At 36.4% G+C, this 21264-nt stretch overlaps 4 protein-coding genes across 4 annotated transcripts; 3 read left to right on the forward strand and 1 right to left on the reverse strand.

The window, feature by feature from the left end:
• The first annotated feature begins 1114 nt into the window (after positions 1 to 1114).
• Positions 1115 to 2750, forward strand: LOC106092600 (small ubiquitin-related modifier 2). Its single transcript, XM_013259492.2, has 3 exons — positions 1115 to 1330; positions 1960 to 2079; positions 2175 to 2750. Exons 1-3 carry the CDS (start codon positions 1313 to 1315, stop codon positions 2310 to 2312), a joined length of 276 nt encoding a protein of 91 aa, XP_013114946.1. The 5' UTR covers positions 1115 to 1312; the 3' UTR covers positions 2313 to 2750.
• Positions 2751 to 6360: 3610 nt separating this feature from the next.
• Positions 6361 to 7963, reverse strand: LOC106092601 (zinc finger protein 346). The gene has a single exon (XM_013259493.2). The coding sequence runs from the start codon at positions 7864 to 7866 to the stop codon at positions 6568 to 6570; it is 1299 nt and encodes a 432-aa protein (XP_013114947.1). The 5' UTR covers positions 7867 to 7963; the 3' UTR covers positions 6361 to 6567.
• Positions 7964 to 9512: 1549 nt separating this feature from the next.
• LOC106092602 (uncharacterized) lies at positions 9513 to 17330 on the forward strand. Its single transcript, XM_013259494.2, has 5 exons — positions 9513 to 9625; positions 10003 to 10131; positions 10188 to 11699; positions 14879 to 15037; positions 15095 to 17330. Exons 2-5 carry the CDS (start codon positions 10021 to 10023, stop codon positions 16754 to 16756), a joined length of 3444 nt encoding a protein of 1147 aa, XP_013114948.2. The 5' UTR covers positions 9513 to 9625; positions 10003 to 10020; the 3' UTR covers positions 16757 to 17330.
• Positions 17331 to 18727: 1397 nt separating this feature from the next.
• Positions 18728 to 20855, forward strand: LOC106092607 (transcription factor grauzone-like). Its single transcript, XM_013259503.1, has 2 exons — positions 18728 to 18906; positions 18963 to 20855. Exons 1-2 carry the CDS (start codon positions 18781 to 18783, stop codon positions 20712 to 20714), a joined length of 1878 nt encoding a protein of 625 aa, XP_013114957.1. The 5' UTR covers positions 18728 to 18780; the 3' UTR covers positions 20715 to 20855.
• Positions 20856 to 21264: the final 409 nt, after the last annotated feature.

The raw sequence follows: 21264 nt of genomic DNA on the forward strand, positions 1-21264 counted from the left end.
ACCTAACCTAAACCAAACGAATCAATGTAGACAGCATAATACCATGTTCAGACCAGGGCTGCTTTAAGCAAACGACTACATAGTTTTTCTTTTATGCCATGTCTACATTGACTTGTTTTGAAAAACATCTCAACCGTTCACACTAGTTGAGATGTTTTGGAAATTGCACTTTTTCACACTCCAACATAAGTGATATGATGTTCTACTGTTAAGATTTATTTTTTCTTGCTTTATCTGTAAAATTTTCTTTATTTTAAACATTTTTTTGGAAAAAATTTAATTCAATTTTATTTTTTGGCATAATGCAGAGCTGTGTTTATTTAGCATAATTTAGACATTTATTTGGGTTCACATGCTTTGTATGATTCTTTTTTGTGGCAAACGAGTCGGTTTGCCCTTATTATTTACTTTAAAAGTAAAACGAGTCGTTTTCAGAGCATTATAAAGAAAAAACTAGTCGTTTGCTCAAAACAGCTTTGGTCTGAACACAGCATTACATTTATAAGGGCAAACCGACTCGTTTGCCACAAAAACGAGTCATTCAAAGCATGTGAGCCCAAATAAATGCCTAAATTGTGCTTAATAAACACAGCCCTGAATAATGTCAAAAAAATAAAAATCAAATATTTTCCAAAAAAAATTATGAATCCTGCTTTTTAATTTGTAAGACTATGTTCAGGCCAATGCTGTTTTGGGCAAATGACTCGCTTTTCCTTTATAATGCTCTGAAAACTACTCGTTTTTCTTTTATAATTTATGAGAGAAAAACGAATCGTTTGCCACAAAAACGAGTCATTCAAAGCATGTGAGCCCAAATAAATGCCTAAATTGTCCTAAATAAACACAGCCCTGAATAAAGTCAAAAAATAATAATCGATTTCTTTCCAAAAAAAATGTATAGAATAAACAAAATTTTACAGATACAGATGTTATAAATAAACAAAATTTAATTGATACTGCAAGAGAAAAAAAATCTCCACATATAGAACTGAAATGTTTATTTCAGCATAGATATATTTTACTGCAAATTTTATAATGTGACCCCCTTGTAGCAAAGTGACACCTTTCGTTAAAAAACGCCAACATGAGATAAGTTGGCAACACTAACTGATAGAAGATGGCTGATGCGTCGCGGCGGCTTTTTTCTTGATACATTTTCTTCGGTTCTGCTTAACGAAAATTTTCGCAAGGCAGCAGCAGTATTTGATTGTCCCGCAAGTGTGTTGAACGATAGGCTGGAGTGACAGGAATTGTTGTGCTATTAAATTATTTTTACATTGTAAACCTTTAAAAAACCAACACAAGTTAAAAAATGGCTGATGAAAAGAAGGTAGGTTTCATAGCGTAGTTACTTTGTTGTTAACTGGTGAAAATTATTCGAAGCGAGCAAAGCCACGCAAAAAACCAGCAAGAGAACAAGAAAAAATGTGTATGACGCCGACAAACATGGCGCGGTCAACAGCGACGCAATGCGGCTTTTTTTTACAAACAAATGTTAACGATTTCAACAAAAGATGAAATATATAGTTCGAATAAAGCATGTGATTTTTAAGATACCGAGAATGCTGGAAATAAGTAATGAGTGGTTCGGGCGAGTTCATTTGAAAACCCATAAAACATAACCTAACATTTTGGGAAGTCTCTTGATTTGGCTATACACCCTACACTAGCATTACTCTCTGCCCTCGACATGCGAAACATGTTGTGAACGGCGTTTTTGCATATGGGCTTTTCGTTTTTGTTAAATTATACACATTTGTTGTTCTTATTCGTCCTACTCTGCAGTGGGAAGTTTATATGTATATATTACTTTTGACGAAATTTGAACTTTTTGTAGAGTCGAGGCAAACTGTTTGAGCACCGTATAGATAAAGGCACGAACAGTGGATGGAAATTGTAAAAAAATACTTGTATATAATATATATATATATATGTGTGTGTGTGTTGTTCTTTTTACAGGGATCCGAAACCGAACACATCAATCTTAAAGTTTTGGGACAAGACAATGCTGTGGTGCAGTTCAAAATTAAGAAACATACTCCCCTCAGAAAGCTTATGAATGCCTACTGCGACAGAGCGGTAAGTAGATAAATATTGAACTTGAAATACAATTGATTTCCTTACTTCATTCATATGGGTTTTACTAATAAATTATCCTTTGCATCTAATTTCAGGGTTTGTCCATGCAAGTGGTACGGTTTCGCTTTGATGGCCAACCTATAAATGAGAATGACACACCAACCTCCTTGGAAATGGAAGAAGGCGACACTATTGAAGTTTACCAGCAACAGACGGGTGGAAACATTTACTAATACTTTTATATATTACAAAAATAACTTTATTCTTAATAAATATTAAAAAAAAAAACAAAACTCATGAAAAATGTAATAATTTTAATATATATATATTTAAAAAATATAAAAATTACCAGAAAGCTAACATCCGACCGGGCCAGAGACAGCTTCAATAACAAGCAGAAATGAAAGGAAATACATACGAAAACCTAGACCGAACCATTTACATTTCCTCTGAAATTACAATTTAAGTTTCATTATATTTTTAAATTTTTCTGTTCTTCACTTACTATCAATTTTATAGATTTTTTTATTAAAGATTTGAAAGTTCGCTGTACACACATTTCAAACCATTTTTAGTCGTAAAAATAAATAAAAATATAAACTAAAGATTTGGTATTTTAAACGAGTCAACTAATAAAAGCTAGCTCCAAATGTACATGGACATGAAACAAATTGAGACGACTTTTCTTTTTAAGTGAAAAAGAAGGGTGGGCTTGTACAGTAGGCGACAAAAACAAATAGGGGTTTATAAATTTCCCCTAATTTGTCTCTGCTATCTTAAAGTATATGGAAACATCAATTGGTTGTTAGTTTTATGAAACAACATGATCTAGGCGTTAGGCACTACTATAAAAAAAAATACGAATATGTCCCCCACAGTGCTATGACTCATTCTGAGTATAACTGATGTGTAGATTTGATAAAAAAAAAAGTAGTACAGTTGCAACAAAACATTTTAAATACACATACAGAGACAGCATTAAGTTAACGTTGAGAGCAAAATTAGAATACCGAGAATCGTCTGTTATCAAAAAATTGAAAACAATTGTAAAGGTGTACCTACCTATAATTGTATTTTTTAGGAAAAAAATTGGGAACCCGCCAGAAATTTTTTTTTTTTCAAATCAGGCAAAACTTGGACATCCTAGGGGCTGTATAAGACCAATTGGGGTGTAGGTTTATATAGGACCTATATAAGGTTATAGACCGGTTTGGACAATACTTGCATTGGATGTTGGAAGTCATAATAAAATACTACGTGTAAAATTTCAGCCAAATCGGACAACAATTACGGCTTCCAGGGGCTCAAGATGTCTAATTGGGAGTTCCGTTTATATCAGAGCTATATCAGTCAAAGTAGAAATTAGATAAATTGGATACCAATTGCTGCTCCTAGGGCCTTAAGACGGCAAATCGAAGGAACACTTTATATGAAAGCTATGTAGCAAATCCCAATCGATATGGTCAATATCTAGAACCCTACGACCTACATTAATAGGAAGTCTGCAAACTTTCAAGTTCGTTGTTGTTGTAGCAGTGTGTTGTACACTGATGCGGCAGCCCTTGCCGGTGAAGGACTTCATCGGGTCAATCAGGAACGTACAACCGGCAGCCATGGGATTCGTCTGCTTGATTCTGGGGTCAGCCGCGTGGGTCTGGCCGGGCAGTTAAACAGTCGACGTGTATTGTGCGGTCTCTGATTACAATCGGGACATACATCTTGCACGTCGGCATCAATCCTTGCTCTGTAGGAGTTGAGGCGGCTGCATCTGCCGGAACGTAATTGAGCCAGAAATACTCTGGTTTGTCGGGGGAGGTCAATTTCTTCAGGTGCAATAGGAGGCGGTCGTTCTCGAAGGTCTATATTCACTCGGTAGACATTTACCGCATCTGCTACCGTGTATGCATGAATGTTATCTAGAACTGATTGATATGCCGCTTGATCTAGAGGTTCTCTCTTGTAGCGCTGAACCTCACGCTCTAGATTGTGTACATCTAACTTAAGGCTTCTTGGCGTAGATATCTATCCACAAGATAATGATTTGGATGGTCTCTGCGATAACAGCCGAAGAGGTATTGCTTAGACAGCATGTAGTTATTTCTTCGCACTGGTATCTTTGTCTCCTGGTGGAGGTGATCTACATGAGAACTGAGGGGACAGCCCGTCGCAGTTCGGAGAGCGGCATTCTGACAGAGGACTATAACGTTATAATAACCTTGTTAAGATTTTACAAGTACAAATGACATTACTATTTTGGAATACACTTCACTCATATTAGGCTTGACCTCTTATTTTTTGTATGGATTTTACTAAGCAACACTTCTTCTTTAAAGAAAAATATATATTAGCAATAGATCACCACAATATCCCGTCACAGGATAGCTGTGAGCACCACACTGGTTGGAACATTGAGGTCCGATCTATGTGGGGTTCATTGCTGTCACGAGAAACTGCAAGCTACCGGGCGCGTCCACAGGTTGCGGATAGTTGAATGCTCCATACGGAGCAGTCGCGGACAATCAGTGGCATCGATCGGACCGTGCCTATGAAGCTCTATATGACAAAGGGAGTTATTGGAGTTGACGAGGATCGCCACCTCGACATGAAAATGTGGCTACAGCAATTTTACAAATTAAAATTAAGAAAAAAACCAATATGTTGATTTTAGACAACAGCGTCATATAAAATCAAATTTAAACTAAATACGTGTTGTGCTGTCCACCATTGATATGTAAATATAACAACAGTACCGTTAATACACTCAAACAAACAAATTTTATGTGTAATCAAGAGTGGACTATTAAAGTCATGTCCTCTGTAGAGGACATCAGTAGCAAAAGGGTTAAGCCGGAAAAATTCGTGGAACCGCGGAGAATAGTATTGGACGGTCTATTCCCGTCGCAAATACACTTTAGGCGCTTCCCTACCACCAGCAAATTATCAAAACGCATTCCGTTAGATGCACAGCACGTCGCCACACATAACAGCCGCAGTGTGAATGGGAAAAGACCTTGTGAAGGAACTCCATCGGATCTTAACAAATGCCTTATCACACTTTTCATTCAGTAGGGTATCCCGCATTTGACAAAGAAGTGGATTGTGAACTATATGAGAAGTTGACACTCGTAGGTAGAGTTTAGAAATGCGAAGTCGAAACTCCCTAGATTTATACAAATTTGTCCATGAACATTCCATTAAAGAACAGAGGCAAACTACTTACATTTCAATGAGGTATATGATATTAGTAACTGAAAAATATCGTATGATGTTCCCGCCAGGCATGCCAACCTCTGCGCTATGGGGGCCTTCCAAAGAGTTCCCCAGGTTAAACAAGATCGGGGAGAGATTAACTTCTCCTCCCGGTATATTTTAACCTCTCCCAGCTCTATTCATCCCCTATTGGCGCGGAAATAATATCATATGCATAGTACCTGACAGTGTCGTTAGGGCGAAAAAACATGCCAAACATTTTTTCTGATGTTTTCGCCAGGATTCAATCACAGGCGTTCAGCGTCATCGGCGGATATGCCAACCTCTGCAATATGGCGGCCTCCAAGGTATTGTTTAACCTCTCCCAGCTCCATCCATCCCCTACTGGCGTGTAAAAAATATCATATGCATAGTACTTGACAAATATCGTCAGGGGGAGAACACTATCGCAAAAACTTGTTCCTGATGTTCTTGCCAGGATTCGATCACAGGCGTTCAGCGTCATCGGCAGACATGCCGAGGTTAAAAAAAGATCGGGGAGAGATTAACCTCTCCTCACGGTATTTTTTAACTTTCATGCAGCCGCCTCAACTTCTACAGAGCTAAGATTAATGTTCGATGTATGCCCCGATTGTAACTTGGAACCACACGACACACGCTATCTGTTTAACTGTCCAGCAAATACACTCGACTTAGTCCCTGGATCTGGTTATTCAACAGAACCAAACAGACGAAAGATAGAAATCAACACACGGCTACAACAATAACAATGCATAGTTACCATACAGCACGTTGCGTAGTTTTAGGCGCAATAAAAATTAAATTATTTTAACTAAATAGGTAAACAACATACTGCTACAACAACAACCGGCATACAAAAGTTAATGCAGATTTTAAATAGGTTTTTTTTTTGACAGATTTTCTTTATAGAACTGTCAAACAAACCTATTTTGAGGCTTCATTAAGTTTTGCGGATGCGGCCGTAAATATTCAAGTCATTTTTATTAATCATTTTTCTTAACAGGTCTTTAAACAACACAATTTTCCAACTTCATTAAAAAACAAAATAAATATTTTTGAGATTTGAATTGAGATTTATTGCAAGTTTTTCTATACCATAGACTCGTTAGTTGCAATGCATACATATCGCCTAAAAATACTGCAATCAAATTGTTGAATCTCAGGAGTTTAAAATTGTTGAAACGTTAGTGTTTTACTAGCATTATAAATAAATAAATGAGTATTACATATCCCATGGTTCTTTGCTTTCTTTTGTCTTTATTTTGTTGTTATTCCTTTGTTATTTCGCCCCGACAGAGCCGCTAAAGCTTTCTCTTCAAGTGCGCTCTTTAGGTGACGCTTTCCTTTTAAATGCTGTTCCAGAGCATTTAAATTTGTGATAGTTATATTGCAAGTCTTGCAATAATATTGACCACTAGGAGTGCGATACATGGATAAATCCGTGGGATCTGGTTTATCCTCTTTGATAACTGAATTTAGAACATTGTCGCGTATAAATGCAGCATTAGATACCAGATCTGCTGAAGTAGATGACGGTGCATGTCCTGTATTTGTTAATTCAACCCCACTCGCTTTTAGTTTTTTCTGATGTTTGGCTCCGCTCAAATGCATTGTCATTTGTAGAGCAGATGTAACACTTACACGGCATAGTGCACAAAATAAGTTTGAGTCGCTTTCATCAACTTTAGGAATTTTGGGTGGCCTTACTTCTGTTTGCTCTGCAGTGTTCAATGGGTTGTTCGTAACCTCTGGGGCAATGGTTGCATCATCGCTGGTAGTAGTTGTGGTCACAGTATTGTTGTCAACAGCTTGAAATTGTTCTCCAATACCAAAACGACGATCTGCACTCTTTGGATTAGCTTTTGTAGAAAGTCTTACCCATTTGCCTTCGTTATTGTAGAAACCAGCCCCAGCAGGCTTTGCTCTCTGACTAATAACCATTTTATGTCTCTTACCGGAATAATGTTGGTCCGCATGAGTCAATGATGTTAACTTTAGATCACAATGCTCACAGTAGAATGCCTCTGGCCCAACAGGCCCCTGTCGGTGATATCTTTTTATTTCTGGTGCTTCCAAGCCTTTTTCGGTATAATTCTTATTAAGCCATGCTGTTAAATGCTTATCATGAGATTTAGATTCGAAATGATCTTTAGCAGCTACTGGGGCATTAAATTTGGCATTGCATAAATCACACGACGACGGGTGAATTAAGGCATTTAATGCATCAGGATAAGATTCATCTCGGCCCAGAAATATAGCCAAACCACCCTTTTCGTTAAACTCTGGAATTTTATCCCAGTTCTTTATTGGTGGTGGGCGAACCGCATCCACAACATACTTTCGCTTTAAAGCGGATTTGTATTCCCCATAATTATGTGCCTGCATGTTGTCACTGGCAGTGACGACTACACTGTCATTTCCTTCCAAAGGAGTTTCGCCACCACATACGTAAAAATCAGCATTTGATTCGGTATTAAATGGCGTCGAATTTCCATGGGGCGTGTTATATCCAACTCCCGTTTGTGGTGAGCTGACATAAGTTTTTCCGTAATGCATAGTGCAATAGTGGAATTTAATTAAAAACACAATTTGTGATGTTCGTAACCTCGTAAGATTGTTTTACTTGGAACAATTACACACCAGCCATGTAATGTTCCTAGCTCAGCTGTTTTAATAAGTGTGTTCAGGTACTTTTGCAGTAAAAATTTATCAGGAGAACAAAACAGCTTCTACTCTTTTTGCTATTTATTGAAATAACACAGCTCGTTTTCGTAAAAAAATTGTTTGATGCTGCAAATTGCTGCTTCGAAAAAACCTTTAGCAGAAATTTGCAAGCTTTTAATTACTAAACTTTCAAAATCATTCAAGAATCACTTTCTGATTGGATTTAGCTAAGTCCGTCTGTCCATGTTAATTTGTGTACAAAGTACAGATCGCAATTTTTATCCGATCGTCTTAAAATTTGGTACAGGGACGTATTTTAGGTTCAGATTTGGATATAGCTCACATATATATGTTCGTTCGATTTGCAGTAAAAATTCAATAAAATGGTCATATGTTAACCGATTAAATACGGCTATTTCTAAATCTGAACCGATTTTGAACAAACTTCTCAAATATATATTTTTCACTTCATTTCGTCCATACAATGATTGTTCAATTCGCCAGAGCCAATCCGATGGAGTTTTCTATTTGCGCCATTTTAAAAAGCAACCAAGGTAAGAACTAAAAGATATACCAGTATGAATGTGCTGAAGAAAGCCATTGTAAGGGAATGGGACAAAATATGGACAGATCACATTCATGCAGATTACAACTCGGAGTCGTATGAATTGTTCACTTTGTGTCAGCAGCTACCCTGTTCTTTATGGGTTTTCGACCAATATTTTGAGGTGTTAAAAACGGAAGGACGATGTTTATATACCCCCATCCTATGGTGGATGATGTAAAAAAGCGACAAATTATAAAGGAATTCAAAGCTAAAATCATCGTAACGTTAAATCGCAGTCCAAAGACCAGTATGCATCTCAAGCGAAATTTTCGGTAGCAAGCACATAATGACAAAAGCCAATGCATTACGGTAGCTTTGATGGCAGGTCACATGTATTCTTATGCTCTTTGTTTCAGTCGTTGTTGAGACAACAAGGAATGAACATATAAAAGGGGTATACGCGTCGTTTTTTGGTTTATATTTCCAAAACAATGATATTTATTAATTACATCATATTTTTTTGATTTCAAAAACTATGATTTTTATTGATTGATTAGAATTTTAATTAATTTTGTCGTCTTTTTATTTCACTTGTTTAGTGTTTTAGATCTTAATTTTTTTTTTCTTGTCAAATTGTATATGTAAAATATACTATGTTTAATTTCTACCAACATATAACCCACTTGGGTTCGGATTGATTAAATAGATAAATGAACGATTGGAAAGTATATAAAAGTATTAGGGTTTTTTTATTTTATGTTCTTTTTGTTGCATAATACCAATCAATATGTCCAAAAAATTCTTTTTAGATATTGATAGAATTAAAAATAAATAAATAAATTATAAATTAATAATAAATTGAATAAAAAACTTAAGTTTATTTCATTTTTTAATTCTTGCTGGAAATGTAAGCGAAAACACCTACTATTAACCTTTTTCGATTACATTTCGAATGACAACTTTTTCGATAACATTTCTCTAGTGGCCACCTTACGCAGAACATAACGCGTTCACAAAGGTCGCTTTGTAAAAAGGATAATAAAATTGGCAAGACCTTAAGACGATTGTCAAGTAGTCAAAACGTTGTAGAGTTCCTTAATACTGGTAAAAACGTGTATTTATTAAACAGTAATGTTATATTTTTAGTAATACTTCTTCCCTAAGTGTAATTTTTTTTTAATGTGGCATCAGGATGTGTGGGTTAGATTTTGTATTGGGGGTTTCTCCGGTGTAAAGTTGAACATGTCCAATCGATGAGTACGTAATAAGGGGTTATTTTGGATGCTATTGGTTATGGTTTCCATACGGCTATAAGTTAACATTTAAACTGTCAAGGTCCAAGAGGAACTGAGTTACAGATTACGTTAAACAAAGATTAGGGCTCAACTTAGGTAATGAGGTTATTAAAAGAGTTTTTGTACAACGCTTAGAAGGCTTCCTTCTATAATTAGTCATAATAAATGTATTTCTATATTTTATAGTCGCTCGCCCCTAAAAGTATGCATTGCTGTCTATGCTACCAATATTCGAATGAATTTGAAGCTTTGCAAAATGATGCTGGACAATGTACTGATGTCTATAATATCACTGCAAGATACTTCGACCCCATTGTAAATATATATTACCATTTATACTGTTTTGTCTTCTCAAAATTTTCTACTTACAGCTTATAAACGATAGCGATGTACCTGAAGACCAACTTTCACCCATAAAAATTTTGTGTTTACAATGTTGGGATCATATCAACAATTTTTACGAATTTCAGCAGGAAGTTCTTAAATCCCGTTCCTTACTTTCTGCCACTCTATCAAACAGCTTAAATGGTAAACAACAAGACAATCAATTGGCAGATCAGTTCATGGACACCACATTTAATGGTAATGAACACAGCGAATTGATGTCTCCAGTTGTGGTAGAAGGTCAAGAAACATACAAATTGCAATTCGAGCTAATTAATAATGATTCTGAAGACATGAAAGATTCAATCATCCCATATACTTCTCAAAGTGAGCTTTCGGATGACTATGAAAATTATACTCAAGAAGGTGGAACGCTAGATAAAATGAAGTCAAAGAGTAAAAATGCACGCATCAAATCTCAAACTTTGAATGTTGAGAAGAAAAAGAGTAAAAATGTTCGCATCAAATCTCAGACTTTGGATGCTGGGAAGAAAGAGAAAAATTCCAATAGGGGTGGTGCTGTTTACACACTAGAAAAAGGAAAAGAATCCGACCAATTTATTGCCCAATGGAAACCTAATTTGGAATGTGATTTATGCCCAGAAACAGCCACTAATTTTGATGCCCTTCGTTCTCATTTTCGTGAGGTACACAAAAGTAGGTTTTATATAAAATGCTGTGATCGCAAGTTCTATCGCCGATGTATCTTAGTGGAGCACATTCAGCTTCATGTTAATCCCAATACTTATAAATGTGATATATGCGGTAAACCCAGTACCAGTAAACACAACCTTCAATTACACAAGCAAATTGTACACAACAATGCTAGAGAATTTAAATGCGAGTTTTGTTATAAGAGCTTTAATCATAAACCAACTTTAAATCGTCACCTATTAACACATGCAAGTGGTGAAAAGACATTCTTTTGTAAGGAATGTGATAAAGGGTATGTTCTCGAAGTGCAGTTAAAAGCTCACATTAAAACTGTTCACAATGGTATAAAAATTTGTGAGCAATGCGGAAAGACATTTCAGAGTGAAGGAACTTTGAAGAAGCATTACGTAGAGCATGGTATTTTCCCGCAACCAAAATTTCCCTGCGATATGTGTGATGCAGAATTGAAATCAAACGAAGCTCTGAAACGTCATAAGGCTGCTTATCACCATGACGGCTCAACTGCTTATATTTGTAAAATTTGTGGAAAAGTTTCTGCTAGTGAACACGCTTTGTTATCTCACAAAAAATTTGTCCACGAAGGGGAGCGCAAGTACAAATGTGACCTTTGCGAAAAAGCATTTCGAACCAAGACGGTACTTAGAGAACATGTGGCTACACATACTGGCGAAGATTTATACCAATGTCCACATTGCCCGTCTACTTTCAAAACAAATTCCAATATGCATCATCATCGTAAAAGAGTTCATCCTGTCGAATGGAAGGTTTCAAGGAAGCGTCGTTCGAACCAACCTAAAATAAATATAAATCAGTTGCAAAGGCAAGTAGTGCTGTGATTGGGAATGTTCATTTAAGGCAACCAAATTCATTATTCAAGTAATTCATCTCAAAATTATTTGTAAAGGGAGTTGACAATAATTCATATGGAAATATTTTGCCATTTGTATTTTATTTAATTTAATCAAATAAATTATAGTTATACATAAGTATTTTTATAAGATTTAAGTTAGCTAAATAGAGGTCAATGATCTAATTATTTTTTAAATTGCGAAATAAATGTGCTTTTATTATAATAAATAATTTTCAATAATTCTTACACAAATATTTTCAGTAGATGCTATGACATCAATTTCATTGAAGGAATTTGATACGGCAGCCTGAATGTGGGAGAACCCCTTTTTGGGAATAAGGTAGTTCTGGTGCATAGACCTGATAGCAGGGGGAATTTTGGCACGTTCTCGAGAACATCGCCAACACGTCCCTCTGGGCAGGCCTTAAACGTTGGATCGCGAATTATTTGTACGGTTGCCAGTCTTATGTGTAATATAAGAATAAAAGGTCGAAATAGAGTGAAGCAGAGAGTTCCCCAAGGTGGAATGATTTCTTCGGCACTAATCAACCTCTGCCTATCTTTCCACACCCTTCGGACGATATCAACAATATTCGGACGGCATCGACACCCTGCGGACGGCATTGATATCAGCACCCAAATGGATTGTTCACAACATGGACAGCAGACGTATATTTGCAGCTAGAAGGGAAACTCGATAGCGTCAGATTCTGACCAACCATACGATTTTCTCAAAATATTTTCCACATTTAACAACCTTGACAGGTCTTCTGCATATGTATTGCAATTTGTGGTTAAGTCGGAAGAAGAAACAAGTTCCTCAGTTCACTTGCTGGTAGAATTTGGGGTGTGACAAAGAAACTATGCTGGTTACACATAAAACAATGAGGCGTTTAGTAGTGAAATACATAACGCCACTGTGGACTTATCAGTTAAGCGACACACAATGGAATAAGATTCAAACCTCCCAGAATGCTGATGGACGTACATCGACGGGCTGTTTCTTCAGTTCTCACATGGAACATACCCAGTAGGAGATAGAGATCTCATCTGTGCGAAGACACACTATAATGTTGTCTAAACATTATCTACAGGGCTGTTATCGCGGCATCCACTGAAATCACCATTGTGGATTAAATCGTCATTATTCAGAACAAGAGGTTCTGCACTACTAAAGGGAGACATCTAGCAGCGATGTATTCCCAGCATTCTCGAGGATATGGTAGCGAAAGTTATGAAGTGAATGCCTCTCGGCACGGGAATACTATGAGCATTCCTCAGGCTGGAACTTTGAGCTCCAATATGAGTGGTGCTTTTCGTTATCACGAGAAGCTTAGCTGGGAGCTACCGGGCGCGTCCATAGGTTGCGGATAGTGGAATGCTCCATACGGAGCAACAGCAATCGCGGACAATCAATGGTATCCAGTGAAGAGTTTCAGTGAGAGGCTGGGTGGCTCTCGCTCAAATACTGACTGCCTATGATGCTCGATACGGCAAGGCGAATTATTGGCGCCATTAAATAACCAATGGCCATCATGTTTCCGCGACGATCGGTCGTATAGACCGGAACGAGCATGCTCGCTTTTAAGAGCTTGACGAGGATCGCCACCTCACATGCAAATGTGGCTACAAATAGTGAATGCCTTCTTGAAGACCATTCACCACTCCTGTATAAGTAGCTCTCTCGCGGCAAACCAGAGTAGTACTGCTTCAAATACGTTCCGGCAAATGCAGCACATTCAGTTCATATTTTGCTAGCATTAATGCCTACGTGCTAGAATGTATCCAATTTGTAACTAGGGACCACGATACACAGGTAACCCTGTTCATGCTGTCCAGGCAATCCTTGTTCGCGCCGAGATAAGAACCTTGTCATTCAATGTCATAGTCCTACGGTTCGATAGGTGGTCTAATAGAATTAAACCCTATATATTCTCGGTAAGTCTCTTTTGAATACAAAAAGGTTTAAATTAGGGCGTTCTGAGCAACGATTGAATGCATTCAAATTTTTGTGCATTGCGTTCAAAAATTGAATGCAATGCAATATTTCATTCAAATAGCGAAATGTTTGAGTGTTGAATGAAAATTGTGGTTAAAAAAAGACTTGATTTTTCCCAAACAAATTTTACATGCAAACTATATACTATTACTCATTTAAAAAATCTAGGCCTGGTTTATTGTGGGTAAAAAATAATTACCTGGAAACTTTGTATATTTCTATCCACTCATAATTTTTGTTCACTATAAAGGCTGTAATTGAGTATTTATTTTTATATTATTCCTCACATTTTTAAGTTATGGCATAAAAACATTCAACATGTAAACGAAACAAATATATAACATTTAAGCAGATAATAAATTTAAGAACAGAGATGCCAAAAGTTTTTTAGGTTAAGCCGCGTATTCTGTTCAACTTTGGGAATAAGACCGGTACCATGACATAATTACCAGGTAGGGTACCGTAAACAGCTGAGTATAAATTTTTCTCGCGAAGTGCACTATCTGTCAACAAATTTTGGTTGTGTGTATTATAGTTAAAAACCAGAACACAACCAAACAACGAAAAATGGTGCAAACTAGTAACATACACAAAATCAGGATTGTACTAATCACTGATTTTGACAAATAGTGCACTCAAAATTTTGTTGTTGGGCAAATGCCACTACCTGTATATGAATATATCTTGGTACCAGCCTATAAAGCAAATTTTGCTGGTACTATATCGTGGCGAAACAATTAAAGGTGGTCTCATTTGAACAACAACCACAAATCATATGATGCAAACTTGCTATCAAGCTGATCGTCGTTTTGCCAGCACACGCAAACAAATTTGTGTGCTAGTGTGTATACATGTGCGCGAATAAGCGGAGAGTATGCGAGAAAGAAGATAAGAACAAAGAGAATGCAAACAAAAATCTGACATCTTAATTTCCGCTCTCGGGACAATTAAAGATTTCCGCGATTATTTCGAAAGCAGAGTAGAATACCCACCTTTACTTGTGGTAGAAGAATCCCTTATAAAACTTGTTTTTGTGCCGATGTAAACGTAGCTTTAGCTAATACCTACACTAGTTGACCATGAATGGGCAGCTCCGCCATAGTGGCAACACATAACCAATATTTATGTTTACAAATGAAAATATATAATAATCAATTTACAATAAATACAAACAAAAAGTACACAATATGTCCATCGATAAAGCCTGTTGCTGCTTATGCTTTACATCGAGCTACGATTTTAAATTGATACAAAGTGAAACTGGGCAGTGCAACGAAGCATACGTTATTACCGTTAAATATTTTGATCCAATGGTACTGATGATACTTTTCCCCTCAAACATGAAAATAAAGTATGCACTTCCATTACAGATTCTTACAGACGATCATACAGGTCTCCTGGTGGACTTGTCTAAAGTTCTATGCATTAATTGTTGGTCACATATCAAGGATTTCCATGATTTTCAACAAGAAGTTCTTAAAACTCGCGGAGTATTATCTACGACCATTGATAAAGAATTTCCAGAGATTATTGTGGAGCATAGAGAAGATAATGACTATGCCATTGAAGACAGTTTCATCGATAAAGAAAATATTGAATTTGATTCAGAGTTGGATGATCTTCCTTTAAAGGTATTGTACACAAAATTAAGGAAAAAATCGCCATGCAAGACTAAAGACAAATCTTTAAGAAAAGAGAAAAAATTCAGCGATTGCCCTGAACATAATAAAAATGTTTCTGAATGTGATGGCAATGCCATTATCGAGAAACAAACTCTAAAAATTGAAATTGATAGCTTGGCAAACGTGACCACACCAAAAATTGAATGTGAAAATCAGGAATTGGGTATGGTAACATCTATGTTAAGCCCTCATGATGAACCAGATGATATAACTTCAAGCGATATTAAAGATTCGGTAAATATGAAGAAAGCTCGCAGGAGTAGAAAGCCAAAAACTTTGGCAATTAAAACCAACAATTTGAGAAGGTGTCGTACTAAGAAGAAAAATGACGGTAGCATCAAACAGAAAGATCCATCCAGAACAAAATATATGGAGAAATGCAAGGAAAATGATATTTTTATAGCCCAATGGAAGCCAAATTTGGATTGTGATTTATGCTCGGAAACAGCAACTAACTTTAATGCACTGCGTTCTCATTTTCGGCAAGTTCACAAAACAAAATGTTATATCAAGTGTTGTGATCGTAAATTCTATCGCCGTTATGTATTAATGGGACATATAAGACTTCACATTGATCCGGAAACTCATAAATGCGAAATCTGTGGAAAATCAAGTACAACGAAATATAATTTAAAATTGCATCAGAAGATTGTACATGGGGAATCGAAACAATTCGAGTGTGATGTCTGCCATAGACTATTCAATCAAAAACCCACTTTAGATCGTCATCTTCTAACACATGTTATGGGAGAGAAAAAATTCTTCTGCAAGGAATGCGACAAAGGCTACGTTTTGGAAGTGCAATTAAATACACACATAAAGACGGTACACGGCGTGGATTGTGTGTGTGATCAATGCGGAAAAAAATTTCGAGGTGCTAACACTCTGAAAAAGCATTTGTTGGAACATTCAGGTGTACCAAAACCGAAGTTTCCTTGTGATATTTGCGGTGCACAATTAACCAATAAAAATGGTTTGCGCCGCCATATATCTGCATATCACCACGATGGGTCGACAGCTTACGTTTGTAGCCTTTGTGGAAAGGTAGCATCTAGTGAAAATGCTTTGAAATCCCATAAGAAACAAGTTCACGAGGAGAAAAGGAAATTTAAGTGTACGTATTGTGATAAAGCTTTTAAAAGGCCGAAAGTATTACGTGAACACATAGCCACACATACCGGTGTTGATTTATATCAATGTCCCCATTGTCCTCAAACTTTTAAGGTAAGTGCTAACATGCACCATCATCGAAAAAGAGCTCATCCAAGGGAATGGGAAGAAGCTAGAAAAAATCGTCTAAATTTGCCAAAAGTTAATATAAAGGAAGTAACAAATCAAGTCGTTTTGTAATACATTAAACAGACCATAAAGTGGAAAATTTGGTTTACTAAAAATTTTATTTTGCTTTGTAATTTTGCTTACATAGCAAAGACTTGAACCCAACTTTATTTGTGATGAAGCCTACAGTGACATGTTTAGTCAAGGTCTTCATTGGGGAAGTTAAAGAAAAACAAAGCTTTATAAATTTGAGCAAGATAAAAAGCGAAGCATTTCTTTAGTTCAAAGTACTAAAAGATGTTTTTTTTTTATTTGGAGAGTGATGTAAATGAGAGAAAAAGTAACGGCGCTAGTTTCTCTGATGAGGTATTCAATGCAACTTCACATGTGAGCACAAGAGTAATAGTTTTCCGGAGAGTACAGTAGTGAGCCTACCAAATAAGAACAAACAACCAAACTCATATACCACTCGTCTATAAAACACTACATACATTTCGTAATTCCCCGAGCGCTTTGAAATGTTGAATAATGCAGTCACAGAGCTACTGAATGTAAAAAACAATCAGTACAGCGGAAACTATTAAAGCGAAAATCTACAATGATAAAATCTCTGTAGATTTCTTTTGATTTTTTACTTTGAAGTTAATTTAAGATATATGCAAATCTTTGTACAAATAATCCAAACATGTCCTTCGATAAATGGAATAAATAAATAAAGAATTCAAACAACACCTTAGACCTAGAAGTTTCAAAATTTGCATCTAATCTTTAAGTTATTTACACCAATGTATTTAATTTTTTATTTATTTTTAAGAAAACTTTTATGAATTATTAATCTTTAAATGTTGTTAAATTAATAGTTGAACCTAACAAAACAAGAATTTGTCTTTAAGCCTTTATCTCCCGGGAATAAGCAGATTTCCACTTTGAACACCGTGGTGCAGAGGTTACCATGTTCCTCTGTGTATCTGTATACCTGGGTCCACATTTCCTCCCAAAACCATGCGTACACAGATCATTATAACCTGTTTTCGTTGTTGTTGTTGTAGCCACAGTTATATGTGGAAGTATCAATCATCGTTAAGCTCAATAGGTGAGCAAGTTCGTTCCGGTACATAGGACCGATCGCCGCGAGAACATTATCGTCATTGGTTATTTAAAGGCGCCAATAATTTGCCTTGTCACATTGAGCATCATGGACAATCAGTATTTAAGCAAGAGTCTGAGCTGTCCGACATCTCAATGGGACTCTCCCCTCGATATCAGAGAACATTGATTGTTCTCGACTGCTGATGCAGCCCATCCGCAACCTGTAGATGCACCCGATAGCTTTCAGCTGAGCTTCTCGTGATGCAGTGGACACCACAAAAATCGGAGCTTAGAGATCAATAGCGTGTGGTGCTCATAGTCATCCCATGCCTGTTTTAATAGATACCATCTGTTTTCCTTTTATAAAACCAGATGACGATAGCCTTTTTTATTGAGCAGTGCAAACGGGGTTCAAAAGATGGCGAAATTTATCAGGTATCCAACCACGTAAGAGGTATCGTTGAAAAAAATACGCTTTAAAAAGAAGGTCTGATAGCATTGAGCTAAAACTTGAGGAAAACCCTTATTAAAGTTGAACCAGAACCATGAACCAGAAAAAACTGGTTTCTGATTTTTATTAAAATTTAAAATCAATATTTTTATAACCGCTTAATTTGATAAGCAGGGTACACAGTTCAGCTTTCGAAATATTTATATCTTAATTTTTAAAGCATAACTAAATTTTCATTTTCACACAATCTTGCCTTCATATTACACAAGATTTTATTGTTTTTAAATATGCTCTTTTTAAGGATTTTGTCTTAAAAATACATTTTCAGTTACGCATTTTTTTTTTTGGATTCACGAGTGTCGACTTTTTCTATCATGAAATCGCCTGGTCTTGACGTCATATCGATATTGCCTCGAAAACAATTATCGATTAGTGGCCGATCAAAAATGCTATCGTTTTAACAGTTGCTTCTTTTAGTAGTGGATATGGTTTGTTTACAAACAAACTATTTTACTTTTCTCTACGATTTTAAGTTATTGTTAGAAACTAAAGTACAATGTCCATTGATAAAGCCTGTTGCTGCTTATGCTATACTCCAAGCTATGATTTCAAGTTGATACAAAATGAAACAGGAGAGTGTAACGAAGTATACGACGTTACCGTTAAGTACTTCGATCCTATGGTTAGTTCAGCCTTTTTCCGACTACTCGAGTGTATAATTTTTCCTTTTTATCTTAGCTTCTGTCTGAGGATCAAACAGGAGCTCTCACTACGCAGTCGTTGGCCAAAGTTTTATGCTCAGAATGTTGGAGACATATCGCCGAGTTTCATGAATTTCAGTTAAATGTTATTAAGACTCGAGATCTTATGTGTGGCACCATTAATAAGGTGGTCCCGGAAATGGTTGTGCTGCCTGCAGAAAATAAAAACTTCTATAGTGAAGACGAATTTTCTGACAAGGAGCCTATTGGATACGATTCAGACAATGATGATGATGATGTTCCTTTAACAGAGCTATTTAAATCTAAAAAGTTGCAAAGGAGTATGACCATCGAATCAAAAAATAAGAGAATAAGGGGTGCAGGAGTGTCTACATCTAAAAATAAAAACCCAGAAGACGACTTCGACATTGCAAAAAATGCATCGATTGCGGAAAACAATGAATTAGATTGGGAAAAGGTAAAAACGCCGTCCGAAACGGAATGTGAAACAAGAGTAAATATCAAAGAAGAAACTTCAAAGGAGGTTGAAGGTGATTGCACCGGCACAATGGGATTCGAAGCAGATTCATCTACACAAAATAACGCCAACCAAGATAGTATTAACGTATCTAATGTAGCCGATGAAGGTAACAAAGGAAGCATAAAATTGTCCCGCAGAGGAAGGAAGCCTAAATCTAAAATTATGCCGGTGACTAAAACAACATCAGATGCTAAGCCCAAAAAAGCTACCAAACCCAAGGTTGGTAAAATTCGCAAACAAGTAAAAGATCCAAACAAGAAATCATACATGGACAAATGCAGGGAGAATGATTTATTTATTGCCCAATGGAAACCAAATTTAGACTGCGATTTATGTCCCGACACAGCAACCAATTTCAATGCATTACGCGAGCATTTCCGAGCTGTCCACAAAACCCGATGTTACATTAAATGTTGTGACCGTAAATTCTATCGACGTTGTGTATTAATGGATCACATAAGTCTTCACATAAATCCTGAAATTCACAAGTGTGACATATGCGGAAAATCTAGCACTACAAAGCATAATTTGAAATTGCACAAACAAGTTATGCACGGGACATTGAATCAGTTTGAATGTGATGTATGTCACAGACTATTCAATCAAAAACCAACACTAGATCGCCATCTTTTAACACATGTAAAAGGCGAGAACCAATTCTTTTGCAAGGAGTGCGGCAAGGGTTACGTTTTGGAAGTTCAGTTAAATTCCCACATCAAAACAGTACATGGGGTCGATTGTGTGTGCGATCAATGTGGTAGAACGTTTCATGGAGCGAATGCTCTCAAAAAGCATTTGATGGACCATGCTGGTATTCCTAAGCGAAAATATCCCTGTGATATATGTGGGGCTCAACTAAATACGAACAATAATCTTCGGCGACATAAGGCTGCCTATCATCATGACGGATCTACAGCATATATTTGCAGTGTATGTGGTAAAGTGTCGTCAAGTGAAAATGCTCTTAAAGCACACAAAAAGCGAGTTCATGAAGAAAATAAGAAACATAAATGCACTTACTGCGATAAAGCTTTTAAAAGACCAAAAGATTTGAGAGAACACATTGCCACACACACAGGTATTGATTTATACCAATGTCCTCATTGTCCCCAAACTTTCAAAGTTAGCGCAAACATGCATCATCATCGAAAAAGGGTACACCCCATCGAATGGGAAGAAGCAAGAAAACATCGCCTTGAATTGCCTAAGGTTAACATAATGGAAGTTACCAATCAAATTGTCCTGTAGATTCGAATGCCTAATTGGCGTAATTGTATATGTCTATAATTAAGTATATTTTAATTAGTAACTAGATTGATTTTCCATTAAGTACTTTTTCGAGAATAATTTCGTATTCAGTAATGTACCTGTAATACGATTTAAATTTTATAGCGGTTGTATCTAATTATGTATCAAAAAAGTATTACGATAAAACAATATAAACTTGTGTGTACATGTATTAAATATTACATGTTCATGAGATTAATCGCCCCAGATTATCAGAGGGGGAGCAGGACTCGATCTTGGTCAAACACGGTATGTAGATCTGGATGCAGTGAGAGGTATTATTGAAAATGCATTATTAAAAAAAAGTATTGAAAGAAAAACAAGTAAAAATCAGCTAGTTCGAATCCACCATTGTGGATTCTGATAAAAGTTTACACAAAATAAATTTAGTTGAATGGCATAATTTTAATCTAGGTACCAATTTTCTGCCAATCGAGTCAAAAATTAAAGCTTCTAGGAAGCGAACAAGGGTAATTTAGAGATCGGTTTATATGGGAGCTATATCAGGGTA

This window comes from Stomoxys calcitrans, chromosome 4, assembly GCF_963082655.1.
Source record: "Stomoxys calcitrans chromosome 4, idStoCalc2.1, whole genome shotgun sequence".
NCBI classification, from domain to species: domain Eukaryota; kingdom Metazoa; phylum Arthropoda; class Insecta; order Diptera; family Muscidae; genus Stomoxys; species Stomoxys calcitrans.

Excerpts from the sequence above, each read along its gene's own strand:
- LOC106092607 (XM_013259503.1), top strand. The coding sequence starts at position 18,781 with ATGTCCATTGATAAAGCCTGTTGCTGCTTATGCTATACTCCAAGCTAT. Across the intron at positions 18,907-18,962 it reads TTAAGTACTTCGATCCTATG|CTTCTGTCTGAGGATCAAAC; the intron begins GTTAGTTCAGCC and ends TTTTTATCTTAG.
- LOC106092600 (XM_013259492.2), top strand. Across the intron at positions 2,080-2,174 it reads ATGCCTACTGCGACAGAGCG|GGTTTGTCCATGCAAGTGGT; the intron begins GTAAGTAGATAA and ends ATCTAATTTCAG.
- LOC106092602 (XM_013259494.2), top strand. The coding sequence starts at position 10,021 with ATGCATTGCTGTCTATGCTACCAATATTCGAATGAATTTGAAGCTTTG. Across the intron at positions 11,700-14,878 it reads TAAATCAGTTGCAAAGGCAA|ATTTACAATAAATACAAACA; the intron begins GTAGTGCTGTGA and ends ATATAATAATCA. Across the intron at positions 15,038-15,094 it reads TTAAATATTTTGATCCAATG|ATTCTTACAGACGATCATAC; the intron begins GTACTGATGATA and ends CTTCCATTACAG.
- LOC106092601 (XM_013259493.2), bottom strand. The coding sequence starts at position 7,866 with ATGCATTACGGAAAAACTTATGTCAGCTCACCACAAACGGGAGTTGGA.